Source organism: Canis lupus, chromosome 11 (genome assembly GCF_048164855.1).
Source record: "Canis lupus baileyi chromosome 11, mCanLup2.hap1, whole genome shotgun sequence".
Classification (NCBI taxonomy): Eukaryota; Metazoa; Chordata; class Mammalia; order Carnivora; family Canidae; genus Canis; species Canis lupus.
This window is the reverse complement of record NC_132848.1, coordinates 44,372,010-44,397,582: the sequence shown is the minus strand read 5'-3', so window position 1 is coordinate 44,397,582 and position 25,573 is coordinate 44,372,010. Positions and strand designations below refer to the sequence as shown.

The following is a 25,573-nucleotide window of genomic DNA, read 5'->3' as shown; positions in this document are numbered from 1 at the left end:
GAGTGGGCAAAAGAGTATTTAGGGCATTTATTTCCCAGCACATATCAAGAGCAGCAATCCTGTATGACTCTTTCCTTCTGGGTTCTGGCAATCTTTCCTTCTATTTGTTTCTTTGGGCCTGGAGATGGTAACTACTCCACTGCCACCAGCCCTGGGTGTTGCACTGTTGCTTGTGACTCCCCACACCCCGCGGAACTCTTCTACAGTTATGTAATTTGAAATGACATCTGTTTCCTGTTGGGACCTTAACTGAAGCAATTCTGATGAGTGCAATGTTAGGCACAGAGCCTAGCACTGAGTAGAGTATATCTTGTTATGAGGATGTGTAGAAGAGGTTGTGTAAGACAGGAACGGTGGGGTGAATTTTGTTGTGTTCTGACTTGATTGGCTGATGTGACATTAATAGGTAGCCATCCTGTGGTTTGAAAGCCCATCAACTATTTGGATTGTCTAAAGCAGGGGTTGGTGAATTACCATCTGGGGCAAATCTGCCTGTTTTTATAAATAAAGTTTTATTGGCAGGATGCCTGGGTGGCTCAGTGGTTGAGCATCTGCCTTTGGCTCAGGTGGTGATTGTGGGGTCCTAGGATTGAGTCCCGCATCAGGTCTCTGCCTCGCTCTCTCTGTGTGTCTCTCATGAATAAATAAATAGAATCTAAAAAAAATAATAAAGTTTTATTTGGCCACAGCCACACTTCTTTATTTACATACTATCCATGGCTGCTTCTGCACCATAAGAGCAGAGTTGATAGGTGTGACAGGGATTATATAACTCACTGAGCCCAAAATATTTACTATCTGTCTCTTTACAGAAAAAGGTTGTTGATTGATCCCTGGTCTAAGGCAGTTCTCAAAGTGTGGTCCATGGAAGCTTGGGGAGTACCTGAGAGCTTTTCAGGAGGTTAAGAAGATCACAATTATTTTCATAATAAAAGCAAGACATTATTTGCCTTTTTTTTTTTTTTTTACTGCATTGACATTTGCATGGACAGTGCTGTAGCAATGCCGGGGATAATTGCCAGTACTTCTGCGCCAATCAAGCCTACAGCACTAAGCTCTTCTAACAACTGTGGTCTTCACTGCTACACACATACTCATAGTAAACAAAGGGACTGGGACAAATAAAAGCCAGTTTCAATTAAGAATGTCCTTGATAAAGCAGGAAACATTATTAATTGTATGAAATCTCATCATGTAAGCACATTTCTTCTTAATATTCTGACAAAATAGGATGTACACAGAAGGCACTTCTGTTAAATCCATAGTTATTTCAAAGAAATTTGAATTTGCAATTTGCTTGAATTTGCACTGAATTAACCTTTTTTTTCATAGAACACCATTTTTGTGTACAAGTGTGATTAGCAGACAAATTATGGCTATTTGGAGTCAGGTCCTTGGCAAATGCTTTCTTGAAAATAAGTGAAGTAAATCTGATACTTCAGATAGGAAAGGAAAACTACTGGTACTATTTGTTGCCAATGGCAAAATTTGAGCATTCATGTGAAAATTAGAATTTTGTAAAACTTGCATCTGCCACTGTGAGCTTCATGGCTTCCCAATACTTAAAATACTTTTCTTATGAAATCAGTGATGATATTAACAAATGTGATTTTTTTATATTGTGTAATGAAATGTGTCAACATTTGGAAGATCTTTATTATCACAACGAACAGCATTTTCCAAATAACAAATGTATAATCATCCAAAAATCATCCATGGCAAAAGGTCTCCACAGTGTGCAAGCCAGACTGGCGGATTTTAAAGTAAACAACTATGAAAATTCATTGGTATGGTTTCAGATATCAATGTGTTTTATAAAAAGCCTTTAAGAAACTGTAACTTGCTGAGTTTTGGTGTTGTATTGAAGAATGGCCAGAATTATGTAAAAAGGCTGTAAACTACTCCCTTTTCAACTAAATATCTGAAGCTGTACTGTCTTCATATACATCACCAAAACATATTCCAACAGGTTAAATACAGAAGCAGATATGAAAATTAAGCTGTCTTCCATTAAGCCAGACACTAAAGATACATAAGGCTACTCTCTTCTCTCGACATGTGTTTTGTTATTTTCACTGTTATTTTTAAGTGAATATCTTAACATTTTATCAGTCTCAATTTTTAATATGGTAAATTTTGAGAGATATAACCCATATAAACAGAAGCTTCTTGGGGTCCTCAATCATTTTTATTTATTTAATTTTTTAAAGATTTTATTTATTTATTCATGAGGGGCATGCACAGAGAGAGAGAGAGAGAGAGAGAGAGAGAGAGAGAGGCAGAGGCAGAGGGAGAAGCAGGCTCCATGCAGGGAGCCCGACGCGCGAGCTGATCCGGGGTCTGCAGGATCACACCCCAGGCTGTAGGCGGCGCTAAACCGCTGCGCCACTGGGGATGTCCTATTTAATGTATTTATATTTTTAATTTTATTTATTTTTAATTTTATTTAATTTTAAAGATTTTATTTATTTATTCATGAGAGACACACAGAGAGAGGCAGAGACACAGGCAGACGGAGCAGCAGGCTCCCTGTGGGGAGCCCGATGCAGGCCTCCATCCCCGGACTCTGGGATCATGCTCTGAGCCGAAGGCAGACACTCAACCGCTGAGCCACCCAGGTGTCCCTCCTCAATCATTTTAAAAAGAATAAAAGATTTCTGAGTCCAGTGAATCTGAGAACAGCTTGTCTGTGATAGGGAGAACTGGACGCTCCTGGACAGCGAGGTAGCATTTGGAAGATGGAGAATGCTGGGCGATCTAGGAATCCCAAGACCTGGATAGGCATGATTTTTAAAAAATTTTTATTTAAATTCAATTTATTCGTTAACATACAGTGTGTTATTCGTTTCAGGGGTAGAAATCTAGTGAACCATCAGCTGCATGTAACACCCAGTGCTCATTCCATCAAGTGCCTTCCTTAATGCCCATCACCTGTTACCCCATCCCCTCCCCACCCCCTTCCAGCAACCCTCAGTTTATTTCCGAGAGTTAAGAGTCTCTCCTGGTTTGCCTCTGGATGAACATGATTTTAAATGTTACGGGGGCCAGGGTTTTGTGTGCTAGGCACTGTGCCAAGGCTTTATGGTCACTAACTTATTTGCGAGAACCCCCTGAAAGTTGGTACTATTAGCCCTGTCCCTCATAAATGCGAGAACACATTCAGAGCTCCCCTCACGAAGCTGGTGACTGGAGTGGGTCTCGAGCCCCGCCAGCTGGCCTCGGGTCTCGTGTTCTTAACCGAGACTCCGTGCTACCCCGGACGCAAGGCTGTTTCCTTTATGCTCCTTTCCCAATAGACTGAGATCATGACAATCCTGTCTCGCTGTCCCCCTCCAAATGCCAAAGGACCTGCCCTGTAGCTCATACTTAATTATCCTTGGGCATGAGTTCCTGTTCCTGTACAATTATACGCAAACAAAGGCAAAGGTCTTGGAATTATCTACAACAGGGAAATGAGAGCAATGACCACTTAGTTCTTCATTCGTTTCCCCTTTTGAGCTTTTAACTTACAATTTACAATTTGTTGCTGCTTTCACTCCCGTTGTTGCCATGAATGAATGGCACTGCCAGCTCTCTTCAACAGGATCGTTTATTGCTGAATGAACAAAAGGGGTGTTCATAGGCTTGATACCCGATTTCATGTCCCATGTGTTGTGTTGAGGTCATCGAAAGATTAAAGTGAAAGTTTAATTGGAGAAGGTAAACAGTGAAGCCAGTTTCTTTTTTTATTTTTTAAAATATTTATTTTTTTATTTTATTTTATTATTTTATTTTATTTTATTTATTTTATTATTTATTTTATTTTATTTTATTTTATTTTATTTTATTTTATTTTATTTTATTTTATTTTATTTTTTTATGAGAAGCACAGAGAGAAAGAGGCAGAGGGATCCACGCGGGAAGCCCAACATGGGACTCGATCCTGGGTCTCCAGGATCACATCCTGGGCTGAAAGGGGCCCTAAGCCGCTAAGCCACCGGCGTTGCCCCTGAAGCCAGTTTCATGCTGAAAAATTCACAAAGATTTTTTTTAAGATTTTATTTATTTATTCATGAGAGACACAGAGAGGCAGAGACACAGAGGTAGGGCTGTGGGAAGCCCGATGTGGGACTCGATCCCAGGACCCTGGGATCATGACCTGAGCCAAAGGCAGACACTCAATCACTGAGCCACTCAGGAGTCTCAGAAAGATTAATTCTTTAAAAATAAACCCAACTTAGGGCATCTGGGTGAGTCAGTTGGTTAAGTGTCCAACTCGATTTTGGCTGGGGTCATGAGGGTCTCCGGGTAGTGAGATCAAGCCCCACATTGGGCTCTGTGCTCAGCATGGAGTCTGCTTGAGATTCTCTCTCCCTCTACCCCTCCTCCCGCCTGCACATGCTGGCTCACTCTCTCTCTGTCTCTCAACAAATGAATACAATCTTTTTGTTAAAAAACAAATGAACTGAACTTTTTTCTCTTCTTTCTCAGGATAGGTAAGAGGACTCAGGGGGAGACCCAGAGAACAGCTTCCTTCCCTGTGGATTTTTCTTGTTACCCAGAAGGGGAAACTGAGGCTCAAAGCAGTCAACAACTTGCCCAAAGGTACAAAGCAGAGGAAAGACTAAGCTTCGCCTCATCTAGCCTAAAAGCTCCTCAAGGGCAGGGACCTGGTCTCACTCACAGTGTAGCCCCAGCTGGGCAGCAGGCACACAAATGGGCTTGGCAGGTGTCTGTGAGCTGCTCCACAGCAGCAGGGCTTGAACTTGACTCTGAAGCTAGCACTTACCTACCTGGCTTCCTGCTTTTCTGACATTGTTGGTCAAGTGGTTTGAATGCCCTGAATTGAGAAGAAACCTCAAAAAATGTCTGACCACAGGCAGAATATGAAAGGGCTTTGAGGGAGAATCAAAAAATGGAAAGAGCTTTCTGATGCTACTGTATTCACAGGAGGTGACTATTCAGCTCATGGGCAGAAAACTGAAAGTTCCCACTGAAGCTGCCTCTTTCTGTTTTGCCTCTCTCTGTCTTTTTCTGAAAGAACCACACAAAAGGGCTAAGAAAAACTAACCACAAGAGCTATGAGGCCGCACCACGGGGAGACTTAGACTGTTTTGCCTCGTGTTTCCTGGAGTTCCATGTGGAAAGTGGATTGAAGCAGCTGTCCACAACCTGGAAGGGAGCTAGCCACGTCTCCCGAGGCAGAACAAAGTGGAAGGGACATGTGGCATTCCTTTCAGTTTGGGAAAGGCGAGACACTCCTGGAAGAAACACATCGGCAGGTGTTTGAGTAAAAGAGAACAAATCCCAGTCATACACTTACAAGTGATGTTTTCTGTCTTTCAATAAGATTATTTCCACCTTAAAAATAATGCATGTTGGGATCCCTGGGTGGTGCAGCGGTTTAGCACCTGCCTTTGGCCCAGGGCGTGATCCTGGAGACCCGGGATCGAATCCCACGTCGGGCTCCCAGTGCATGGAGCCTGCTTCTCCCTCTGCCTGTGTCTCTGCCTCTCTTTCTCTGTGTGACTATCATAAATAAATAAAAATTAAAAAAAAAATAATGCATGTTTATTTGGAAGTCACATGAATGTAAAAAGAAAAACAGGTATCCATCTAAAGAAAACCACTGTTTACCACTTTAAGTGTGTGTGTGTATACATACATACCACCTTTATTTGCTTTTGGCATTGAGCATTACACCATAGGAATGTTGCTATATATTTTTAAATATTTTTTAACCTTATTTTTAAATAATTGGAAGCCTACTTAAAAGAAAAAGAAAAAAGAGGTGCCTATCTGGCTCAGTTGGTACAGCATGCAACTCTTGACCTCAGGGTCATGAGTTCAAGCCCCACACTGGGCGTGGAGCCTACTTAAAAGAGAAAAAAGGAAATAATTGCAGATTCACAGGAAATTACAAAATAATACGTGGGGAGAGTTCCCATGTACTCTTCACCCAGTTTCCCATAGTGGTAACATCTTGTGTGACTGTAAAACATAATCACAACTAGGAAATTAGCACTTTTAGCACTTACAATGTATGTGTATAGTTCTGTGCAATTTTATCACCCATGTACACTTGTATAGCCTTCACAGTTACCATACAGAACTGTTCCATTAGCATCACATCCATCTCTCTGCCTCTCCATCCCAACCACCACCCCTAATCTGACAATCATTCATCTATTTTTTAAAATATATTTATATTTATATTATTTATTTGTTTGCTTGTTTGTTTATGAGAGAGCACGAGGTGGTGAGAGGGGCAGAGGGAGAGGGAGAAGCAAACTCCCCACAGAGCAATGAGCCTAATGTGGGGCTCAATCCATGGACCCTGAGATCAAGACCTAAGCCAAAGTCAGACACTTAATCAACTGAGCCAGCCAGGTGCCCCCAAAGCAAGATAATTTCTACAAAAGGATGAAAACAGATGCAAACATCTGGCAAGAGTTTAGCTCAGACAGGAAAGCCAAATGTCCATTGACCTCAGCTACCTGCGGCTCAGCAAGGAAGCAGCAAGTGTCCTGAGAAGTCTCTAAGCCAGCGTCATAGAATCCAATTTCCAGCAGCCAGATGCCCTCTTGCTGCACCACTTTTGTCTGACCAACTGCAAGGCTCACTCTCCTGAGAGAATAACGACAACACAACAGGGATGAAAGAAATAGAAAAACTATAAAAGACAGACCCAAGAATTCAAAAAAGTATAGCAACCGGAGGACACTTTGTATAGAGCAAATAGTTCTTTATGCCTAACTGGCCCTTGTCATCACTGTAGCAGAGCATCATGAGGGCAGGGTTATATTGTGTCTGTGCACTCCATCCAAAGAGAGGGAAAGGTGATCCATTTTAGAAAGAATTTAAATCCGTTTTGGTGGGATGTTTTGACTATATGGTATGTTTTGACTATATGGTATGTTTTGACTATATGGATGTTTTGACTATATGGTAAAGTTGGTTATTGTAAAGGATGAAGTGATTCTCCAGTAGGGGGAGGGTGATTCTAGACCGCACAGACAGTTATGGGGCTGGGGGGGGAGGTGGCTGACCACGAGGTCATCAAACTCCCTTAAGCATTAGAGAGCAGGGCTTTATGTATGTATGTATTTATTCATGAGAGACACAGAGGGGGCGGAGACACAGGCAGAGGGAGAAGCAGGCTCCCTGCGGGGAACCCCAGGCGGGACTTGATGCCAGGACAGTGGGATCATAACCTGAGCCAAACGCAGATGCTCGCCCACTGAGCCACCCAGGTGCACCTAAAATAAAATTTAAGAGGCAACCTGTAAAAGAAGGACACTCAGACCCTCCTCTGTCCCCCTGAAACCTTCCTGTGACCAGTACCCTCCCTGTACTGGGAGGTAAAGAGACACCCTTATCATCTGAGATGTGACATTTAGAGCCGAGAAGGCTGTACAAACGCCGCTTGTTACTTTTTACTAATTTACTACCCCACCTCGACCTCTGTGTCCAATTCCTTACTCACTGAAGCTCCCAAAGTCATTTTCTTTGCCTTGTCAGTTCCTCATGCATTTATTGTCTGTCTGAAAGTATGAAAACTGCCTGCCTTGGTCATTTCTTTAGGTTTCAATTTATTATTGGGCCTCCGGGCCCAAGTAATAAAAATTTGAGGGTTTTTTTTCTTCCTGTTGATCTGTCTCATGTAAATTCAATTATTAGTCTAGTTGGAAGAACCATGGGCCAAGGAAAATTTTTTCCTCCCCTCAGGCTTACTGAGTTGAATAGAATCCCCCAAATTCGTGTCCACGTGGAACCTCAGATTATGACATTATTTGGAAATAGAGTCTTTGTAGGTGCAATTGAAACTGCTTAGGGAATCCCTGGGTTGCTCAGTAATTAAGCGCCTGCCTTTGGCCCTGGGTGAGATTCTGGGGTCCCAGGATCGAGTCCCAAAGCGCCTGCCTTTGGCCCAGGGTGAGATTCTGGGGTCCCAGGATCGAGTCCCACGTCAGGCTCACTGCATGGAGCCTGCTTCTCCCTCTGCCTGTGTCTCTGCCTCTCTCTCTCTCTCTGTGTGTGTCTCTCATGAATTAATGAATAAAATCTTTAAAACAAGAAAATGGTCCTACAGAACGAAAAGTATTTAGCTCTTTTGGTGGTGGTGGGTTATATGTTCAAATATTTTGAAATATCTTAAAAAATAGTAAAAAATATATATAGTTTTATATATATATATATATATATATATATATATATATAGAAGGCTAGCTAATGACAAAGCACAAGCTGATACGCAGCAAACAACCCCCACCCCCGCCTCACTGCGGGGAGGGGTATGTGTGACATTCCTTCTGGAAGCTCCCAACTGTCTTATTGTTAATGCGGTGCTAGAGGGAAAAGTAACCTTAACTTGACAATGGCAAGGCCTCCAGTATCCGTGAGTCTTCTTCAGGGTACGAAAGCCCCTTTGAAACTTCCCTTTCCTTTACCTCCCCCAAGTCCCAAGTATATAATTAAACACCCCTCAGAACCCTGGTGCAGCAGCTCTTTCTGCCCACAGGTCCTGTTCCTACGCTTTAATAAAACCACCATTTTGCACCAAAGATGTCTCAAGAATTCTTTCTTGGTTCTCTGCTCTGGACCTCACCCCACCAAACCTCACCTACATTCCAAAACTACATATTTGTGTATACGTATGTATATGTACACACACACACACACACACACACACACACAGAGCTATTACAAATAGACCCCACAATGAAAAACGGCTCAAATACAATAAGGTTTATTTACCATAGTAAAAAAAAAAAAAAAAAAAAAGAATATTTTCAAGCTAATTCAAATCAGTTTCCCAACAGTCCAGGTGTAGCATACGTACGCTGCTGTTAGAAAGGTTTTGGGGCCACCTGGGTGGCTCAGTCAGTTGGGCACCCAACTCTCGATGCCTGCTCAAGTCTTGATCTCGAGTTCCTGAGTTCAAGTCCATTGTTGGGCTCTGCTTAAGACAAAAATAAATGGTCTTGGCAGGACCTTTCTAGTGGGTAATCTAGCAGTAAACTGAAGAAGCCCTCATGATTGGCACACTGGTGATCCAGCCGTTTCTCCTCCTTCAGTTTTGGTTTGGAATTTACTGAACTAGGGACGTCGGGGTGGCTCTGCGGTTGAGCCTCTGCCTCCGGCTTTGGGGCGTGATCCCAGGAATCGGGATCGAGTCCCACATCAGGCTCCTAGCAGGAAGTCGGCTTCTTCCTTTGCCTGTGTCTCTGCCTCTCTTTCTCTGTGTGTCTTTCATGAATAAGTAAAATCTTAAAAAAAAAAATTTTTTTTTTTACTTAACTAAATGACTCTTGAGCTGCTAGCATTGTTCAGCGCAGCCCGGCTTTCCCAAACGTGCCCGCCCGGTGGAAATCGCTGGAGAAATCCCCTCGGTTCCTGTAGGTCCAGGGAGGGGCTGGGCAAGTCTGGGGAAAGCCACTGGGTTTCAGCCCGGAGTCACCGGGGCGGTATTTTTGCTTTTTTCAAACCCGGACCGCCGTCTTCTGGGGCTGGAACCAGCGCCTCAGGGCAGGCAGGATAAAAAAGTTGCACAATTTTGTTGAGTATTTATTGGAAACATTTTCTCAAAATCCCATTAACATAACCATGTACAAAAACTCAAGTGTAATAGGATTGCATTTGTGCAAAAAAGGATGGTAAGACTGGACATTAACTTTGGCTACGAGAAAGGTCCTCGTTCCAGTTAGTCGCATTTTTTATTTTTATTTTTTTTAAGATTTTATTTGCCCACGCATGAGAGCGTACACACACACACACACACACACACACACACACACACACACAGAGGCAGAGCCACAGGCCGAGGGCGAAGCAGGCTCCGCGCAGGGAGCCCGACGCGGGACTCGATCCCGGGTCCCCAGGGTCACGCCCTGGGCCGGAGGCCGCTCTGCACCGCTGAGCCCCCGGGGCTGCCCCAGTTACTCGCATTTAAACACTTTAAAATCATGAGGCGTCACGTACGTTACGTTAAGAAACCTCTGTAGAACCGCAGGCGCATTTCTGCAGACGACGCCGCGGCCCCGCTCCACCGGCACCGGCACCGGCCCGGCCGGGCTCCGCCGCGGGGGCTCCGCGCAGGTCCGCCTGGGGTCGAGGCGCGGACCCCGCCCCCCGCGCCCGCGGCAGGACCCCCGCAGCCCGAGGCCGCCCCCCCACTTCCGGCCGCTTCACCCCGCCCCCCAGCGTCTCCGGATCCCCCCGCGGCCTCGCTCCCCGCCGCGCTCGGGCTCCGCGCTGCCCCTCCGCTTCCCAGACGTGTTTTGTTTGCGACGCTGTCGTGTCACAGCGTGCTTTACGGCCGTGGGGACGGGGCGAGCCGGCGCCAGGGCCACTGCGGCCGGGAAGCGGGGCGGGCGGGCGAGGTTGATGCCCGGTGGCGGGGTGAGCGCGGCGTCTGGCCGGCTTCTCACCGCCGCGGAGCAGAGGGGTGCCCGGGAAGCGGCGGGATCGGCGTCCAGGAGCGGCCCGGGAGGCTCCGGCTCCGGCGGCGGCGGCGGCGGCGGCAGAGGCGGAGCAGGCGGCCCCGGGCCGGGCAGTGGAGGCCCGGGGGGCCCCGCGGGCAGGATGAGCCTGACCCCGAAGGAGCTCTCGAGCCTGCTGAGCATCATTTCGGAGGAGGCGGGCGGCGGCAGCACCTTCGAGGGCCTGTCCACCGCCTTCCACCACTACTTCAGCAAGGCCGACCACTTCCGCCTGGGCTCGGTGCTCGTCATGCTGCTGCAGCAGCCGGACCTGCTGCCCAGCGCGGCGCAGCGCCTCACCGCGCTCTACCTGCTCTGGGAGATGTACCGCACCGAGCCGCTCGCCGCCAACCCCTTCGCCGCCAGCTTCGCGCACCTGCTCAACCCCGCGCCGCCCGCCCGCGGCGGCCAGGAGCCCGACAGGCCGCCGCTCTCAGGTACGCCCGCGGCGCGCCGCTCCCCGGAGCCCAGGCGTGCGCTGGGCAGGCTTTGGGCGCTTTCCGCCTGCGCCCGGGCGAGCTCGGCCGAAGAGCGGAGACGCGGGAGCTGCCCACGGACCCGGGGCCGCGGCCCGGAGCGTTAGCCCCCCGGGCGCACCCCGTTCTCGGGAAGCCCGCCTGGCGTGTGACTCGGTCGTAGCTAAGACCCTCTGCTCCCGCGCTGAGGTGTCCGTCGACCAGATGAAGCCCAGAGCCCGAAGAGTTGTCGGGCCGAGATAGATACTAAGCGGCGCTTAACGGTTTGGCAGCCGCCGTCGTCGGTCTCTTGCGTGTCCCGCCCTGGATAATGGGATGGGCAGAGGGTAGAAGGTCGTCGCAGATTCGCGGCCTACCTTAGAACACGCAGGACTGCCGGGCATTATGGAAAATGTAGATTTGTGCAGTGCCGGTGAGATCGGATCAGTGGGTTTCATTCGAGGCCGCCTCCTTAGTTAGTTAGTTATATTCATTCACTCATTCACTCATTCATTCATCCAAAGAGATGCTTTATGAGACTTGACTTTGGGAGAAGGCTCAGCCAGGAAAGGAGAAAGGCACAGAGGGGGTGGTGATTAGTGAGACAAAGCCCCATGTAGTGGGGGAAGCAGACAGAGGTGGGAAAGTGTGATCTTCCGGTACTAGACCGTCGGAAAAAGAGCACTGTCTAGGTAGGGGTCACTATACAGAGTTAAAAGGTGAAGGCAGTGGGTTTTGAGATGATACCAAGAAGTTTTTCGTGGCACTGGAGGGCTTCTACCCCGTAAGCTAGTTGGCATTCATGCTTGGCATCTCCTCTCCATCTAAAGCATCTCGTGGTTGGTTTATTGCGCTGCTCTTATGTAAGAGGAGCAAACTTTGTGTAGGATGAGATGTCCTTAGGGTACTCGTACCCAAGGCGGCTTTCATTACGTTTGAGAATGCCCGGAAGGTAATGCAACATATCTTGGGAGGCCTAAGCCCACCAGCCTAGGAGGCCCCTAGCAGACAATGGGGACAGCGTGGGATTTACTCAGAGAGCCCTTTGAATTCTGAAGGCCAGCTCAGGCAGGGGAAGGATGACTTAGGTCCCTTTCAAATGCCGTGAGCCTAAACCTAGATTCAGACCATAGACTGCATTGTAAACACAAATCTGTCCGGGGAGGACTCCATGGATAAGTTATTTTACCTCTCTGTGCCTCAGTTTCTTTGTTTGTAAAATGCAGATAGTAATAATTCCTAGCTGGTAGGGTTATTATGAGAAATAAAAGTATTTACAATAACTGTTAATCACTATTATCATTACTTTCATTGAAGTAAGGATGGTGCTTAAATGGAAAACAGGGAATATCAATACTGGGGCTTGTATTGTATGTCTAGAGTGAGCATCTAATGGATATATTTTTAAAGTTTTTCAGGTGATTCTGACGCAGAGGTAGGATTGAGAATATATCTAGATGTAAATAAGACAGCTTCTCTTCACTCAAGAAGCTTGAGGTCTGGTTGAGGAGACATAAATGTAGCCATAACCCAGTGGAGTAAGGGTTGTACTAGAGGTCACATACGAAATGCCCAGTGGCACAGACGACCAACCACCTGTGTGGCTGGAGAGGTTCTTAGAGGGAGTGAGGTTTTTGCTGGATCTTGGTTAGGGGTGGGATATGGGGTGTATGAGGGAAGGGTGTGGCCCTGTCAGGTGTTTTTAAAGAACTGGGTATATTGGATGTTCTGAAATCAGCAGTCTGAGAACCTGGGAGATTTTGTGTAACTGGAGTGTAGGATGTGTGGGTTGGAGGGGAGTTCGAGAGATGAGATTAGGAAAGTGGGTCAGAACTAGATTATGATCTCATGGTGCAGAATTTGGGGTTTAATTCTGTGTAAACAGGTTAAGTAATGTGAGATTCGTACCTAGAAATATAACTTAAGTGGTAAGTGGGAGTGTGGACTGTGGGTGATAGGTGGGCAGGAGTCCAAACTCGGAGCTGGGAAAGTGAGGAAGGCTGTCCTGGAGTCTAGACAAGAAAGGAGGGGAGATGAAGATGAGGGGAACAGAGTCTGGCAACAGTGCTGCTGTGGGACAGATGAGGCTTGTTGAGCAACGGAACGTGACAGACAGGAACAGCAGTCAGCACTGGGGGATTTTTGTGGCTGTACTGTGCACTGAAGCAGGTGTGACATGTGTACCTGTGCTGCTGATGCTCCTGGTCTCTTCAACTTGTACAGTTGCTCACAGAAGCAAGGGAGAAAAAGCATTTCTGAGCATTAGCTTTTTTTATTTGTTTTTGCTTGCATGTTTAAGCTTTAGCCTTTGCATGTTGGATACAGAGCTTTTAATAGTTAAAAATTTAAGTTTCATTTTTGATATTGCCACAAATCACAGAATTTCAAGTGGTATATTTAATTGCATTTTCATAAATGTATATATTTGGTTAACTGAAACTTAAATAATTTTGTCTTTAAAAATATGTGAGTGGAAATGGCAAGCAGCAAATGCTAATTTTACCAGAGTCAAGTTAATTTTTAAAAATAACCATTGGAGAAATTGTTATACATTTTTGTTTACAGGATTTTTACCTCCTATAACTCCACCAGAAAAGTTTTTTCTTTCCCAGCTAATGCTGGCACCCCCAAGAGAACTCTTCAAGAAGACACCTCGACAGATTGCATTGATGGACGTTGGAAACATGGGCCAGTCTGTGGATATTAGTGGGCTTCAGCTAGCCTTGGCTGGTAAGGAGCAATCAGTGGTTTGGGTATTCTTGTGTAGTAGCATTAGGCCCTTTTTTTTTTTTTTTTTTTTTTTTAAGGGTCCCCACTTAAAATGAAGGTCTTTGTAATTGTGCTAAAAGCTTCATAACTTCCATGAGAAATGTACCCTCAGTACTGGATCCTTGCTAATGTGGTATATAAATTCACTCTGAGTTTTCACTTGAATTGATTGCTTTTTCAATTTAAGAAGAATGCTGGATAAAATTTAGTAGGTTTAAAAAAAAAAGTGATCTGCAGATTCAATGCAATTTCTATTAAAATCTGAACAATATGTTTTGCAGACATGGAAAAACCCATTGTAAAATTCATACGGAATCCTAGGGGACCCTGAATAGCCCACATGGTTTCTCTTGGCACCCTTGTTGAAAATCATTCTACCTTATATGGAAGGGTTTATTTCAGGGTTCTCTATTCAGTGATCACTGCTTTGTCTGTCTGTATTTCACTTCACACATTTGCTTACAGTAGCTTTGTAGTAAGTTTTGAAGTCAGGATGTGTGAAAGTTCCCCTGTCCTGCTGTTTCAAGATTGCTTTGGCGCCTTCTGTGGGACGCATATAAATGAATGGGATCTCTTGAAGCAGAAGCCTGTTGTGATAGAAAATAGGAGCTTTCTTGACCTGGATGGTCAGAGCCTCTCTGAGTAGGGAAGATAGAAGAGGCACCTTTTGCTAGACTGCACTGAGAGTGATTGATTAGGGAAATTCTAATATATGGGCAAATTTGTGAACCCTTCACCTTGTGACTGAGTGAGCTGCAGTATTAATTTTGACAGTCCCCCATCCTTCTTACTAGACTTAATGCGTCTGTGACATTTGGTTTCTTATACAAGGTGACATCGTTCAATAAACTGCTTTTTCCTTGGAACATTCCGACCCTCACTTTTTAACTCCTGAGTATCACATTAGAACAATGTTTATTTTCTGAAATCGAGAAATCTTTTTAAGACTTTTAAGGTTGAAGGTATGCAGAAATGCTAATTCACTAGTGCTAGATATAATCTACTTACGGAAATAAAATATGATTATTTCTTGAAAGATTGTATGAGAGCTGGGTACAGAGGTGTGACAGGCAGTTTCAGTCATTTTACCTTCAGAAGGGATATATATATTCTGAGGGCTTTTGCTTTGTATTCAATAACGTGAGAATCAGGTCTGATCTCCCTTGCAACTTCGGATGACTTGAGTTCGACTGTGAGAAAGTTTTAAAGTATATCAAGCCCAGAAAGGAATATATGCTAGAGTTAGTCTCGAGAAAGCTTGGCAAAATGGCTAAACTTGCTGTCTCCTACCCAGATTGAAGATGTCCTAATCCATGCATTTTTACAAATATCAGGGGGAAAAAAAGTGCTACACTTATCTTCTCTGGAGCTGGCTACACACAAATTCACCTTTGCAGAGGCCTGCAATTCATGTCTTGCAGTAGGATCTATGGACCAGAGGTGTATTTATGGAGGATGCAGTTGCATTTTTTTTAACTTTAAATAAACAAGCAGACAAGTTATACAAAAGTAACTACAAGGGGCATTTTTTTTTTACCCTATTAACAATGTCAATATTTCAGAGGCTTTATTAAAAATTCCAGATAACCTGTACTTGTTATTTTACTACACATTGTGCCAATTTAAACATTTTTCCTATATTTTTGTCAAGAGTATGTTCATTTTCTGTACTTTAGCTAGCAATAGGAGAAAACAGCATCTTGGGATGATTTTAGTTAGAATTTTTCCTATTAAATGAATGAAGTTGAACATGTTATAGATACAAGGCATCTTTCATGTCTGACAGTTTTCCCACTGAATCCATGTTTGTTTGTTTTTTTTTTTATTAACACTGATAGCTCTTTAAGGAATCAGGAATTTAGCCCTGTCTTTTCAAAATTACAAAATCTGTCTCCCTCTGCCTATGTCTCTGTGTCTCTCTCTGTGTCTCTCACAAATAAATAAATAAGATCTTTTTTAAAAATTACAAAATCTGGGGATCCCTGCGTGGCTCAGCAGTTTAGCACCTGCCTTTGGCCCAGGGCGCGATCCTGGAGTCCCGGGATCGAGTCTCACGTCGGGCTCCCGGCATGGAGCCTGCTTCTCCCTCCTCCTGTGTCTCTGCCTCTCTCTCTCTATCATAAATCAATCAATCTTAAAAAAATTACAAAATCTGAAATACGTAGTTTCATAAAATCTGCATGTATTAAGGAATTATAAAGTGACCCTGGAGCAGCATCATCTAGGTTAAGAAATATGTTTCAGGACCTAGAGTCTCCTTGTGTGTTTCTCTTCCTAGCTGCTCCCCTTCTCCCCCATCACTAACCTCATTTTTGTGATAATCAGGATTTACTTTATCGCCCTCACCTTTATATATGCCTGTAGTTTAACTTTGGATGTTCTTCAACTTGAGATATATGTGGAAACATGTTGTGTTCTTTTGGGTGTTAATTGTAAAGTGAATCCATACTGATGAATTGTAGTGGTTGATTTTCATTGCTGTTGTGACATTCATACAATGGAATATCAAGTTCTCCATCCATTTTACTTTTTTTTTTCTTTTTTAAGACTTCACTCACTTACTCATGAGAGACACAGAGAGAGAGGCAAAGATACAGGCAGAGGGAGAAGCAGGCTCCATGCAGAGAGCCCGATGCGGGACTCGATCCTGGGCCTCCAGGATCATGATCTGAGCCGAAAGCGGGCGCCAAACCGCTGAGCCACCCAGGGATCCCCCCCATTTTACTATTAATGGACATAATGTTGCTATGTTCATTCTGGTAGTACATGTGAAAATATTTTTTCTAGGGAGATAAGCAAATGTAAAACTTCACTAGCTAGTGGCAGATTGTTTTCCAGAGTTGCTGTGCCATGTTTCATTCCCATTAGCAGTGTGCAAATTACCTGACATTCTCTGCATCTGATGATTTCAGGCTTAATTTTTGTCAGTCTGAAGGGTATGTAATAGTGTCTTGTGTTTTGACTGATCCCCACACCCCCACCAGTGAGGTTGAACTTTTTTTTTAAAGATTTTATTTATTCATGACAGAGAGGGGAGGGGGCAGAGACACAGGCAGCGGGGGGAAGCAGGCTCCGTGCAGGGAGCCTGATGTGGGACTCGATCCCAGGGTCTCCAGGGTCACATCCCAGGCTGAAGGCGGCGCTAAACCGCTGGACCACCGGGGCTGCCCTGAACATCTTTTCAAAGGTTTATTGGCCATTCAACCTTTTTTTTTTTTTTTTTTTTAAATTAAATGGTTGTTGAAGTCAGTCCATTTTTTTTTTAAGGCTTTTTTTTCCCCCCAAGATTTTGTTTATGAGAGAAAGAGAGAGAGGCAGAGACACCGGCAGAGGGAGAAGCAGGCTCCATGCAGGAAGCCTGATGTGGGACTTGATCCCAGGACCCCCAGGATCACAACCTGAGCCGAAGGCAGACGCTCAACCGTTGAGCCACCCAGGCGTCCCTGTTTTCATGTGTCTGTTGGTCATCTGTATATCTTTAGAGAACTGTCTGTTCTGATTTTCTGCCCATTTTTAAATCCTTTTTTTTTTTGGTGTTGTAGGAGTTATTTTGGATATTAACCTTTTACCATATACAGAATTTGTAATAGTTTCTCCCGTTCAGTATGTTTTCATTTTGTTAATGGTTTCCTTTGCTGTATGAAAGCAAGAGGGGAGAAGCAGATTCCCAGCTGAGTGCAGAGCCTGCCATGGGGCTCTATCCCAGGACCCTGGGATCATGACCTGAGCTGAAGTCCGACACTTAACCAACTGAGCCACCCATGTGCCCCTATGTATATATATATATGTATGTACTTAGTAGGTTCCAAGCCCAATCAGTGTGGGGCTTGAACTCACGACCCTGAGATTAAGAGTCCCATCTACCAATACCAACTGAGCCAGCTAGGCTCGGTCTTGGTTTTAGGCTCTAGGTCTAGTTTGTCTTGCCACCCAACTTTTTCCCCCCGTCCATTTGCATGGGATACCTTCACTTTCAGTCTGTCTTTGGGTTTGATGTTTGTGTCTCTTGTAGGAAGCATATAAATAGGTGTTGTCTTTTTACCCAGTTACCCTATACCTTTTGAATTAAAAGTAAATGGGCACTTAATTTATTTTTAAAGTAAATATTCACTGATACATACTTTTTGCCATTTTGTTGTTTCCAGGTGTTTTTGCAGTTCTCTGTTCTTCCCTTGCTCTCTACCCTTATGTTTGATGACTTTATTTAGTGTTAGGCTTGGATTCTTTTCCTTTTTTCTGAATCTATTCTAGGTTTTTGACTGGTGGTTACTGATATTCGTATATAATATTCTTTGTATATACCAGTCTAAGGTAATGGTTAAGTTTGAACACATTCTGAAAGCACTGTATTTTTACTTCCCCACCCGACACCCTGTGTTCCACATTTTATTTTTTTTAAGATTTTATTTATTTATTCATGAGACACACAGAGAGAGGCAGAGACACAGGCAGAGGGAGAAGCAGGCTCCATGCAGGGCCCGACGTGGGACTCGATCCCAGGTCCCCAGCATCACACCCTGAGCTGAAGGCAGGCGCTAAACTGCCGAGCCACCCAGGCTGCCCCTCGTAAGGCTAGTTTAGTGGTGGTAAACTCCTTTAACTTTTGTTTGTCTGATAAACTCTGTCCTTCAGTTCTGAGTGATAACCTTGCTGGGGCAAGCACTCTCATGTTTTTTTCCTAGCACTTTGAATAGATCATGCCACTTTCTTCTGACCTGCTGTTCCTGCTGAAAGAACATCAGATAGCCTTATGGGGTTTCCTGTGTAACTATGTGCCTTTTCTCACTGCTTTTAAGATTCTCTTTTATCTTTAATTTTTAACATTGTATTTATTTTAAAAGATTTTATTTATTTATTCATGAGAGACACAGGAGAGAGGTAGAGACATAGGCAGAGGTAGAAGCAGGCCCCTGTGGGGAGCCCAGTGTGAGGCTCGATCCCAGGACCCGGGATTACACCCTGAGCCAAAGGCAGACAGTCAACCACTGAGCCACCCAGGTGCCCCAATTTTTGACATTTTAATTATGTGTCTTGATGTGGACCTTCTTGGGGCTATCTGCTTCCTGTACCTGGCTGTTTCCCTGGTTAGGGAAGTTTTCAGTGATTATTTCTTCAAATGTTTTCTGCCTCTTCTTTTGAGTTTCCCTATAATGCAAACATTATACTTGAACAGAAGAAATTCTTTAACCTAGCCTCATTTAAAAATTTTTTAATATTTTTGCTGCTCAGCTAGGGTGCTTTCCTTTACCCTGTCTTCCAGATCACTGATACTGTCTTTATCTGCTTATCTGCAGTTGATTCTCTAGTGTAGTTTTCATTTCAGTTGTATTCTCCAGCTCTGTTCTGACTTCATTCACTTTTCTCTCTAGTGAGGATCTTTATGACCATTACCCAAACTCTTCATCAGGTAGATTGCTTATCTCATTTCCCTTAGTTCTTTTTTTGAGGTTTTGTGTTGTTTTTTTATTCAGAACATATTCCTCTGTCTCATTTTGTCTGAGTCTGTTTGTTTTTATGTAGTAGGTATGTCAGTTAAGTCTCCTCATCTTGTAAATAGTGGCCTTATATAGAAAACGCCCTGAGGGGCAGCCCGGGTGGCTCAGCAGTTTAGCACCGCCTTCAATCCAGGGCCTGATCCTGGAGACCTGGGATCAAGTCCCTGCATGGAGCCTGCTTCTCCCTCTGCATGTGTCTTTGCCTCTCTCTCTGTGTCTGTCATGAATAAATAAATTTTAAAAATCTTTAAAAAAAGAAAAAAATAAAATGCCCTGAGGAGCCCAGTACCTCAATCCTCCTTGGTCACAAGTACCAGGCACTGTAGGGGTATCTGTTGTGTGGGCTGTATGTATCTTCTTGTTGTGAATGGTCTGCAATGGCTCAGGGTGCTCTAAGGGGTAGGAGTGGCCCCCAGCACAGCTGGCTGAGAGGCCGGACTATAGCTGCTGCTGGCTGCTTGATTTGTAGTTTTTGGAAAAAAAAAAACAAGACAATACAAAAACATAGATTGAATCTTGCCTTTTGTTTATATTCCCAATTAGTAGCTTGTCTATTCTCTTGCCCTGTGGTACCCTCAATTTAAAAATATCTCTTATTTTATCCTTTTTCAGAACGTCAGTCTGAATTGCCAACCCAAAGTAAGGCTAGCTTCCCTAGTATTCTCAGTGACCCGGACCCAGATTCTTCAAATTCTGGATTTGACAGCTCGGTTGCCTCTCAAATCACAGAAGCTTTAGTCAGTGGACCAAAGCCGCCTATTGAAAGTAGGTACATACAATTTTATGTACTTGGGTTTTATTTTACCAATACCCTGAGACTTGGTTTTCTAAAGCAGTTATTTTTTGTTGCTCCCTAGACTTGAATTCAGTGAAAAACCTCCTAGCGTCTAGTAGAACAGAGTAGAGGTGGTCAGTTTAGTTTCTTCTGTAATAAAATTACATACCAAATTTTTTATTATCAGCATTCTGGAAGATAGATTTTACAAAAAGGAGTCTTGTAATGTATTACCTTTTCTTTTTTAGTGCTTTATTAATCTTATCATTACCTTCTCCCTTGTAAAGTTTTACTAATATTATAGTTCCTAATTTACTTTAATTCAAAGAAAACACCTACTGAACATGAAATCCGATAGCTGCATCTTTTGGTTTCATGGTATTCTATGTGGTTTTAATGATGAAGGCATGCTTTATGCTTAAGAATAAGGAAAATGTTCTCCAAATTACAGTGTTACCATGAATTTTAAACTTACATGACTTTAATGCCATTAACACATCTTTGGCATAAATGGGCTTAATAACTGAGGTCTCATCCAGTCACAGGTATGCCTGAAAGCCCATGGTACATGCTGATTTTTATTTAACATTTGTTTAAGCACAACTTTTGTTGCATGAGCCACCAGAAAGGTATGTGAAAACCCCAATCAATTAGATACTGAATCTAGCTAACATGAGGCATCTGTACTTCACGGAAATGTTTCCTTTATCACAGTAGTAGTACTTCTCATAAAATGTCAAAATTTTTATCTTTTTATAAATACTCTGAAAAGAGATTGAGATGCTAGTCCTGGTGATAAAAATGAGAGAGAGGATATTTCAAGATAAACTGATGATTCTTAGCTAGAAAACCTCAATAAACTAGTCTCAAATTTGGCATGGGCTAGGATCCATGATTGGAATAGGCCACCTTAGGGCCCTGTGTGGAAACCAAAATGAGGTATAAAAATCCCAGCCAGTATTTATTTTAGTGGGTTTTTAAACTTAGGAATCAATGCTGTTTCAGAAAATAGTTGAAGTATTGAGTCACTGCATTTTCTTGTATAGTTTTATGAACAGGAGTACAGGATTTTTGAATTAGGGGATTTATGAAAGTCTCTGGATTCATTTGAAAATGTCAAAAGGCAGCTATACTTTTCTGTTTCCTGCCATTTCATGAAATGCAAAGAAAAAAGTTACAAATAATAGTGGTCTCTGAATAAAAATAATGGTAACCAAGAGTAGGATGAACAGAATCAAATAGCATTTCATTTTTCCCATAAGAACTTTTACCAGTATGTGAAGTTGTATCCTTTGCTTCTGAGTGGTGATCATGCTTTAATTAAAAATTGCCAGATCATGGTAGTGCCTTTCTCTCTTGAAAAATAGATTTGCTGTCTAGCATAATGATGTTCTATTGATATTTCGTTTTGTTGGTATTCTGAATAAAACCCTGAATTTCTAAATCATCTCTGCCTTGGATTTTGAAGTCTTGAGCGTTTTATCATGTTACCTTTATAAAGATGTGTATAGATGTTAGCTTACTAAATGAAACAAATATTCCTGTTCTCATTAAAGGCCATTTCCGCCCAGAGTTTATTCGTCCACCACCTCCACTCCACATTTGTGAGGATGAGCTGGCTTGGCTGAATCCAACAGAGCCTGACCATACGATTCAATGGGACAAATCAATGTGTGTCAAGAATAGCACTGGTGTGGAGATCAAGCGAATAATGGCCAAAGCCTTCAAAAGCCCCTTATCGTCTCCTCAACAAACACAGGTATTTATTTATAAGCATTTCTTATCTTTAGTCCTCCACATTAAGTGGCCAATTAAATGACCCTGTCAACAGAAGTCAGCAGTAGGAAGGGTTTTACATCCAAGGAGTCTTGGATCTCTGAATCTTTGTTCTGCTTCTCCAGTTCTAGTCATTTTACTCTGGTGGGGAAAGACTGATAATTCAACATGTATCAACTCTTATTTGAACGATTTTGACTCTAGGAGAGGAGGGGTAGGATAGATCTCACTTTTGATCCTGTGATTACAGTGTTTGTAGTTCACTTTGTTTGCTAGGCCATTCCTGAAACAGTTCACTGTGGTATTTGCCAGTAGGGAGGAAGTGTGGAGAATTTTGAAGAAAAAGCACTTATGTTTTTGAAGAGAACTATTTGAATTACATAGTTGAGTAGGACCTGAACTGCATCATCCTGCAAAGTGAGGGACTGCAACAGGGCAGCTCTCCCTCTTCCCTTCCTGCTTCTCTCCTCAAGCATTTGTTCTCCACCTGGGGCTGTACTCTTGTTTCTCCTATTCCTCAGTTCTCTGTGGTGTGTGCTTTTCTGGAGAGCTGGTTGGCAACTAAATTATTTTTTGGTTCTAGCCGAGGACAGAAAAGGTCTACAAAGGAGTTAAGGATGATATTGTTATATAATCCAGACATTATATCCAACCAGACAATACCAAGTTTGGCTTAATGCCCAGGAGGAGAGATCATTAGCATATTTGTAAATAGTCTTTGCAGTTCAAGACATGATTATAATAATGGGTTTGAAGGAAGAAATTTATGAAGTTGGTTCAATGCAGACAATTTTTTTTGACTCAAAAACCTCTTTTTTTAAAAATTTGATTGTATTTAGCTCCTGGGTGAGTTGGAAAAAGACCCCAAACTCGTTTATCATATTGGCCTGACTCCAGCCAAACTTCCTGACCTAGTGGAAAACAACCCCCTAGTTGCTATAGAAATGCTACTGAAGTTAATGCAGTCAAGCCAGATCACGGAGTATTTTTCAGTCCTGGTCAACATGGACATGTCCTTGCATTCAATGGAAGTTGTAAATCGGTAAGTGTTTATACTCAATCAGATGTGTGTGTGTGTGTGTGTGTGTGTGTGTGTGTGTGTGTGTGTGTGTATGTGGGGTATAATATAGACGCTAACTGGCCAGAAGGGAAAAACTTGCAACAGACTTTAAGGCAGGGATTTTTTTTTTTAAACCTTCTTGAAATTTTGCTAAAGACCATGTCCATTTAAGCTTACCAGCCAGTGAGAAAAAGCCTGGCTTCGCCTGGCTGGAAGCTGGGTGATCACAAGTATGTGTACAGGAGAGTGGTCTTTTCAACCTTACTTTCTGTCACTGGCAAAACTGGTTACCTGCTTTTTGAAAGTATACTTCACTTATGCATTCTCTGCTCAAGCCTTTCCCCTTCGGTGAAGACTCCCACCCACTTCCTTCAGGGTCTTCATTCCGGTTCAGTCCTTGGATTGAGCTACCTCTGAGTGCTTGCTTCTTCCCCCTTCACTACATTCTTAACAGCATTATTGTCTTCACCAGATTTAGTCCAAGAATAACCACATCTTTTTTATCAATATTATTGTTTCTAGAGAATAATTTAAAGGACAAAGTCTGCTTATGCTCCCCACCCCCCATCTCAAGTGACCACACCACTATTCCTTGGAGCACTAGTTCCTCAGTGCCTTATGGAAAAAGGTTCTACAGTCACATTTCTTTTGGAAATTCATACTATATAGGTAGCATAGTATCCCTTTATCTGAACATGGAATTCCTATCCCACAGAATCCTTTGGAGAATACCAGCTTTCCTTTACAAGATTCTAATATGCCACCATGCCTTCTGTCTGGGTCTCTATCACCAGGTTCCTAAATGTACCATACTAATCCCAGATTCCAAGATTTTTCCTCCTAGCATCCACTAGGTTATAAGGAACACTTCTAGGTTCCAGTTCAAGGCTTTTCCCATATTTTCATTTATACTGCTTCTTGTAAACCCCTCATTTTACCATTTAGCTATATATAGTGTACTATTTACTTACTAAACTATACCTCCTTCTCAGATATACCATCTTGCGTATAGCACTTAGGCATAATCGGGGTTTAGTAAATGTTACTTATGAGAGCTTGAAGACCATTAACTGAATTATGATTCAACCGAGGACACACAGAAATGTTTTTAAAAAAATGAGTAATTACCATGTGTAATGCTAAGTATAGACTTAAAAATGGAAATCCCCTTTATTAACAAGCAGAATGGCTCAGGCTCATTTACATAAATATGTTTACAACTAGGTAACTGATCCTAAGTTAGAAATAAGTAACCATAAAATATAATTAACAGTGTTTAACAGCCCTAACTTTTTAACTTTATGAAACAGACTAACTACTGCTGTTGATCTACCTCCTGAATTTATTCACCTTTATATATCAAATTGCATCTCTACTTGTGAACAAATTAAGGACAAATACATGCAGGTAAGTAACAGAAATTTTTGTAATTGTAAATTTTATAAATACCTGCCAAGAAAATGGATACACTAAAACTGGCTTTCTTTTTTTCAGAATCGTTTGGTTCGTCTTGTGTGTGTCTTTCTCCAGTCCTTGATCCGAAACAAAATTATTAATGTGCAGGACTTGTTTATAGAAGTGCAGGCATTCTGTATTGAATTCAGTAGGATACGAGAAGCTGCTGGCCTTTTCCGGTTGTTGAAGACATTGGATACTGGAGAAACACCTTCTGAGACCAAAATGTCAAAATAATACCTCATCAGAACCACCACGTTCCTTGTTCAGCTGTATTGTGACTTAATTTTTAAAAACTGTTAGAACCTTGAGTGGATTGCTTGGCCTAATGCATATAAACACCACTTTATCTACTTAAAGCAAAATTTTCCTTTCCTGGATGACTCACTCCTGGAGATGGATTTTTGGTAAGAACTTGGAAGTGTCTTACTGATGATTAGGAGTAAAGGTTATCCAAAAAATTCCTGCAAGACAGTAGATAAGGTCTTTAGCACTGTAGAGCAATGTTAAAACACAAGTTATAGGCTACCAATAAATCAAGAATCCAGTTTTCTTAAGGTTCTTATATTAAAGTATTTAATGAAAGTAAATGAAGACATTCTTAAGAATTTGTCATACTGCCCTTGAGGTGAAATCAGCTGAATGTTTTGGAATCAAGTGGCAAATAGAAGTTTGGTCCTTCAACCCATTTATGCATATAGTCCCCTATTTCTCATTAAGCACAGTCTGAACCAAGGACATGCTTCTAACTCAATCCTTTCTTGTCATGGGGACTTATTAGACAACAAAAGACATGCATTTCTTGGACCTCTTACAAACATGGGAACTCTTAGAAACCTTCTTTTAAGACTACAATAGTTGATATGGTTTTCTGGGGTTTTTTCCCCTTAAGATGTTTGTTCTTCAGTTATCAGTCTAAGATAGTTACTTTTTTGTTTTAAGGAAAACTATTAGTCCATGCTTTGGGAGATAGTATCACCACTGAGGAACTGTCATGTCAAATCTCTTCCTGAGTGGGAACTGTACCTGCTGCCTGTGATGGGGCAGATGGCATCGTGTGGGCTGTTATCCCTCATTTAACTTTGGACAACAGTGCCTTACATTAAAGTTTTTTATGAACTATATTATCTGATGTGTATTTTTTTACTTGAAGAAAATGAAAAATTAGTTTACTGAGGTTACTTTCAAAGCATATTCTTTCTAGGGAAATAATCAATTCAACAGGAGTTACCTTCCAGTTTAGCCCTCAGCAAAAGTTAAAGGGAAACCAAGCCTAGTGATTTTAAGAGGAACATAAATAAGTTCTAATCTTACAATATTGGCAAAAC

General features: G+C 42.8%; 2 protein-coding genes and 1 long non-coding RNA gene across 6 annotated transcripts in view; 1 reads left to right on the top strand and 2 right to left on the bottom strand.

Annotated features, from left to right (window-relative positions):
- Positions 1 to 3,857: 3,857 nt before the first annotated feature.
- LOC140643083 (uncharacterized) lies at positions 3,858 to 10,095 on the bottom strand. 4 transcript variants are annotated; one of them, XR_012039490.1, is made up of 4 exons: positions 8,822 to 9,954; positions 6,477 to 6,606; positions 5,051 to 5,240; positions 3,858 to 4,005 (listed from the first exon to the last, which is right to left on the bottom strand). It is a non-coding gene; the product is annotated as an uncharacterized lncRNA (long non-coding RNA). The 4 variants fall into 4 exon arrangements; XR_012039491.1 differs by lacking the exon at positions 3,858 to 4,005 and adding an exon at positions 9,961 to 10,088 and having other exon boundaries at positions 4,012 to 5,240; positions 8,822 to 8,938; XR_012039489.1 differs by lacking the exons at positions 3,858 to 4,005; positions 8,822 to 9,954 and adding an exon at positions 9,961 to 10,095 and having other exon boundaries at positions 4,012 to 5,240.
- A 246-nt stretch (positions 10,096 to 10,341) lies between these two features.
- CNOT11 (CCR4-NOT transcription complex subunit 11) lies at positions 10,342 to 25,369 on the top strand. The gene is made up of 7 exons (XM_072844491.1): positions 10,342 to 10,897; positions 13,481 to 13,645; positions 19,792 to 19,944; positions 21,511 to 21,713; positions 22,570 to 22,772; positions 24,101 to 24,197; positions 24,285 to 25,369. Exons 1-7 carry the CDS (start codon positions 10,366 to 10,368, stop codon positions 24,480 to 24,482), a joined length of 1,551 nt encoding a protein of 516 aa, XP_072700592.1. The 5' UTR covers positions 10,342 to 10,365; the 3' UTR covers positions 24,483 to 25,369.
- Positions 23,937 to 25,573, bottom strand: part of RNF149 (ring finger protein 149) — a 32,117-nt gene continuing 30,480 nt past the window's right edge. The window contains exon 8 of the transcript XR_012039485.1: positions 23,937 to 24,709. The gene's annotated coding sequence lies outside the window, so the exon portion shown is untranslated. The remainder of the gene's footprint in view (positions 24,710 to 25,573) is intronic.

Coding starts and splice junctions, on each gene's coding strand:
- CNOT11 (XM_072844491.1), top strand. CDS start 10,366: ATGCCCGGTGGCGGGGTGAGCGCGGCGTCTGGCCGGCTTCTCACCGCC. Junction 13,646..19,791: donor GCTTCAGCTAGCCTTGGCTG/GTAAGGAGCAAT, acceptor ATCCTTTTTCAG/AACGTCAGTCTGAATTGCCA. Junction 19,945..21,510: donor ACCAAAGCCGCCTATTGAAA/GTAGGTACATAC, acceptor TTCTCATTAAAG/GCCATTTCCGCCCAGAGTTT.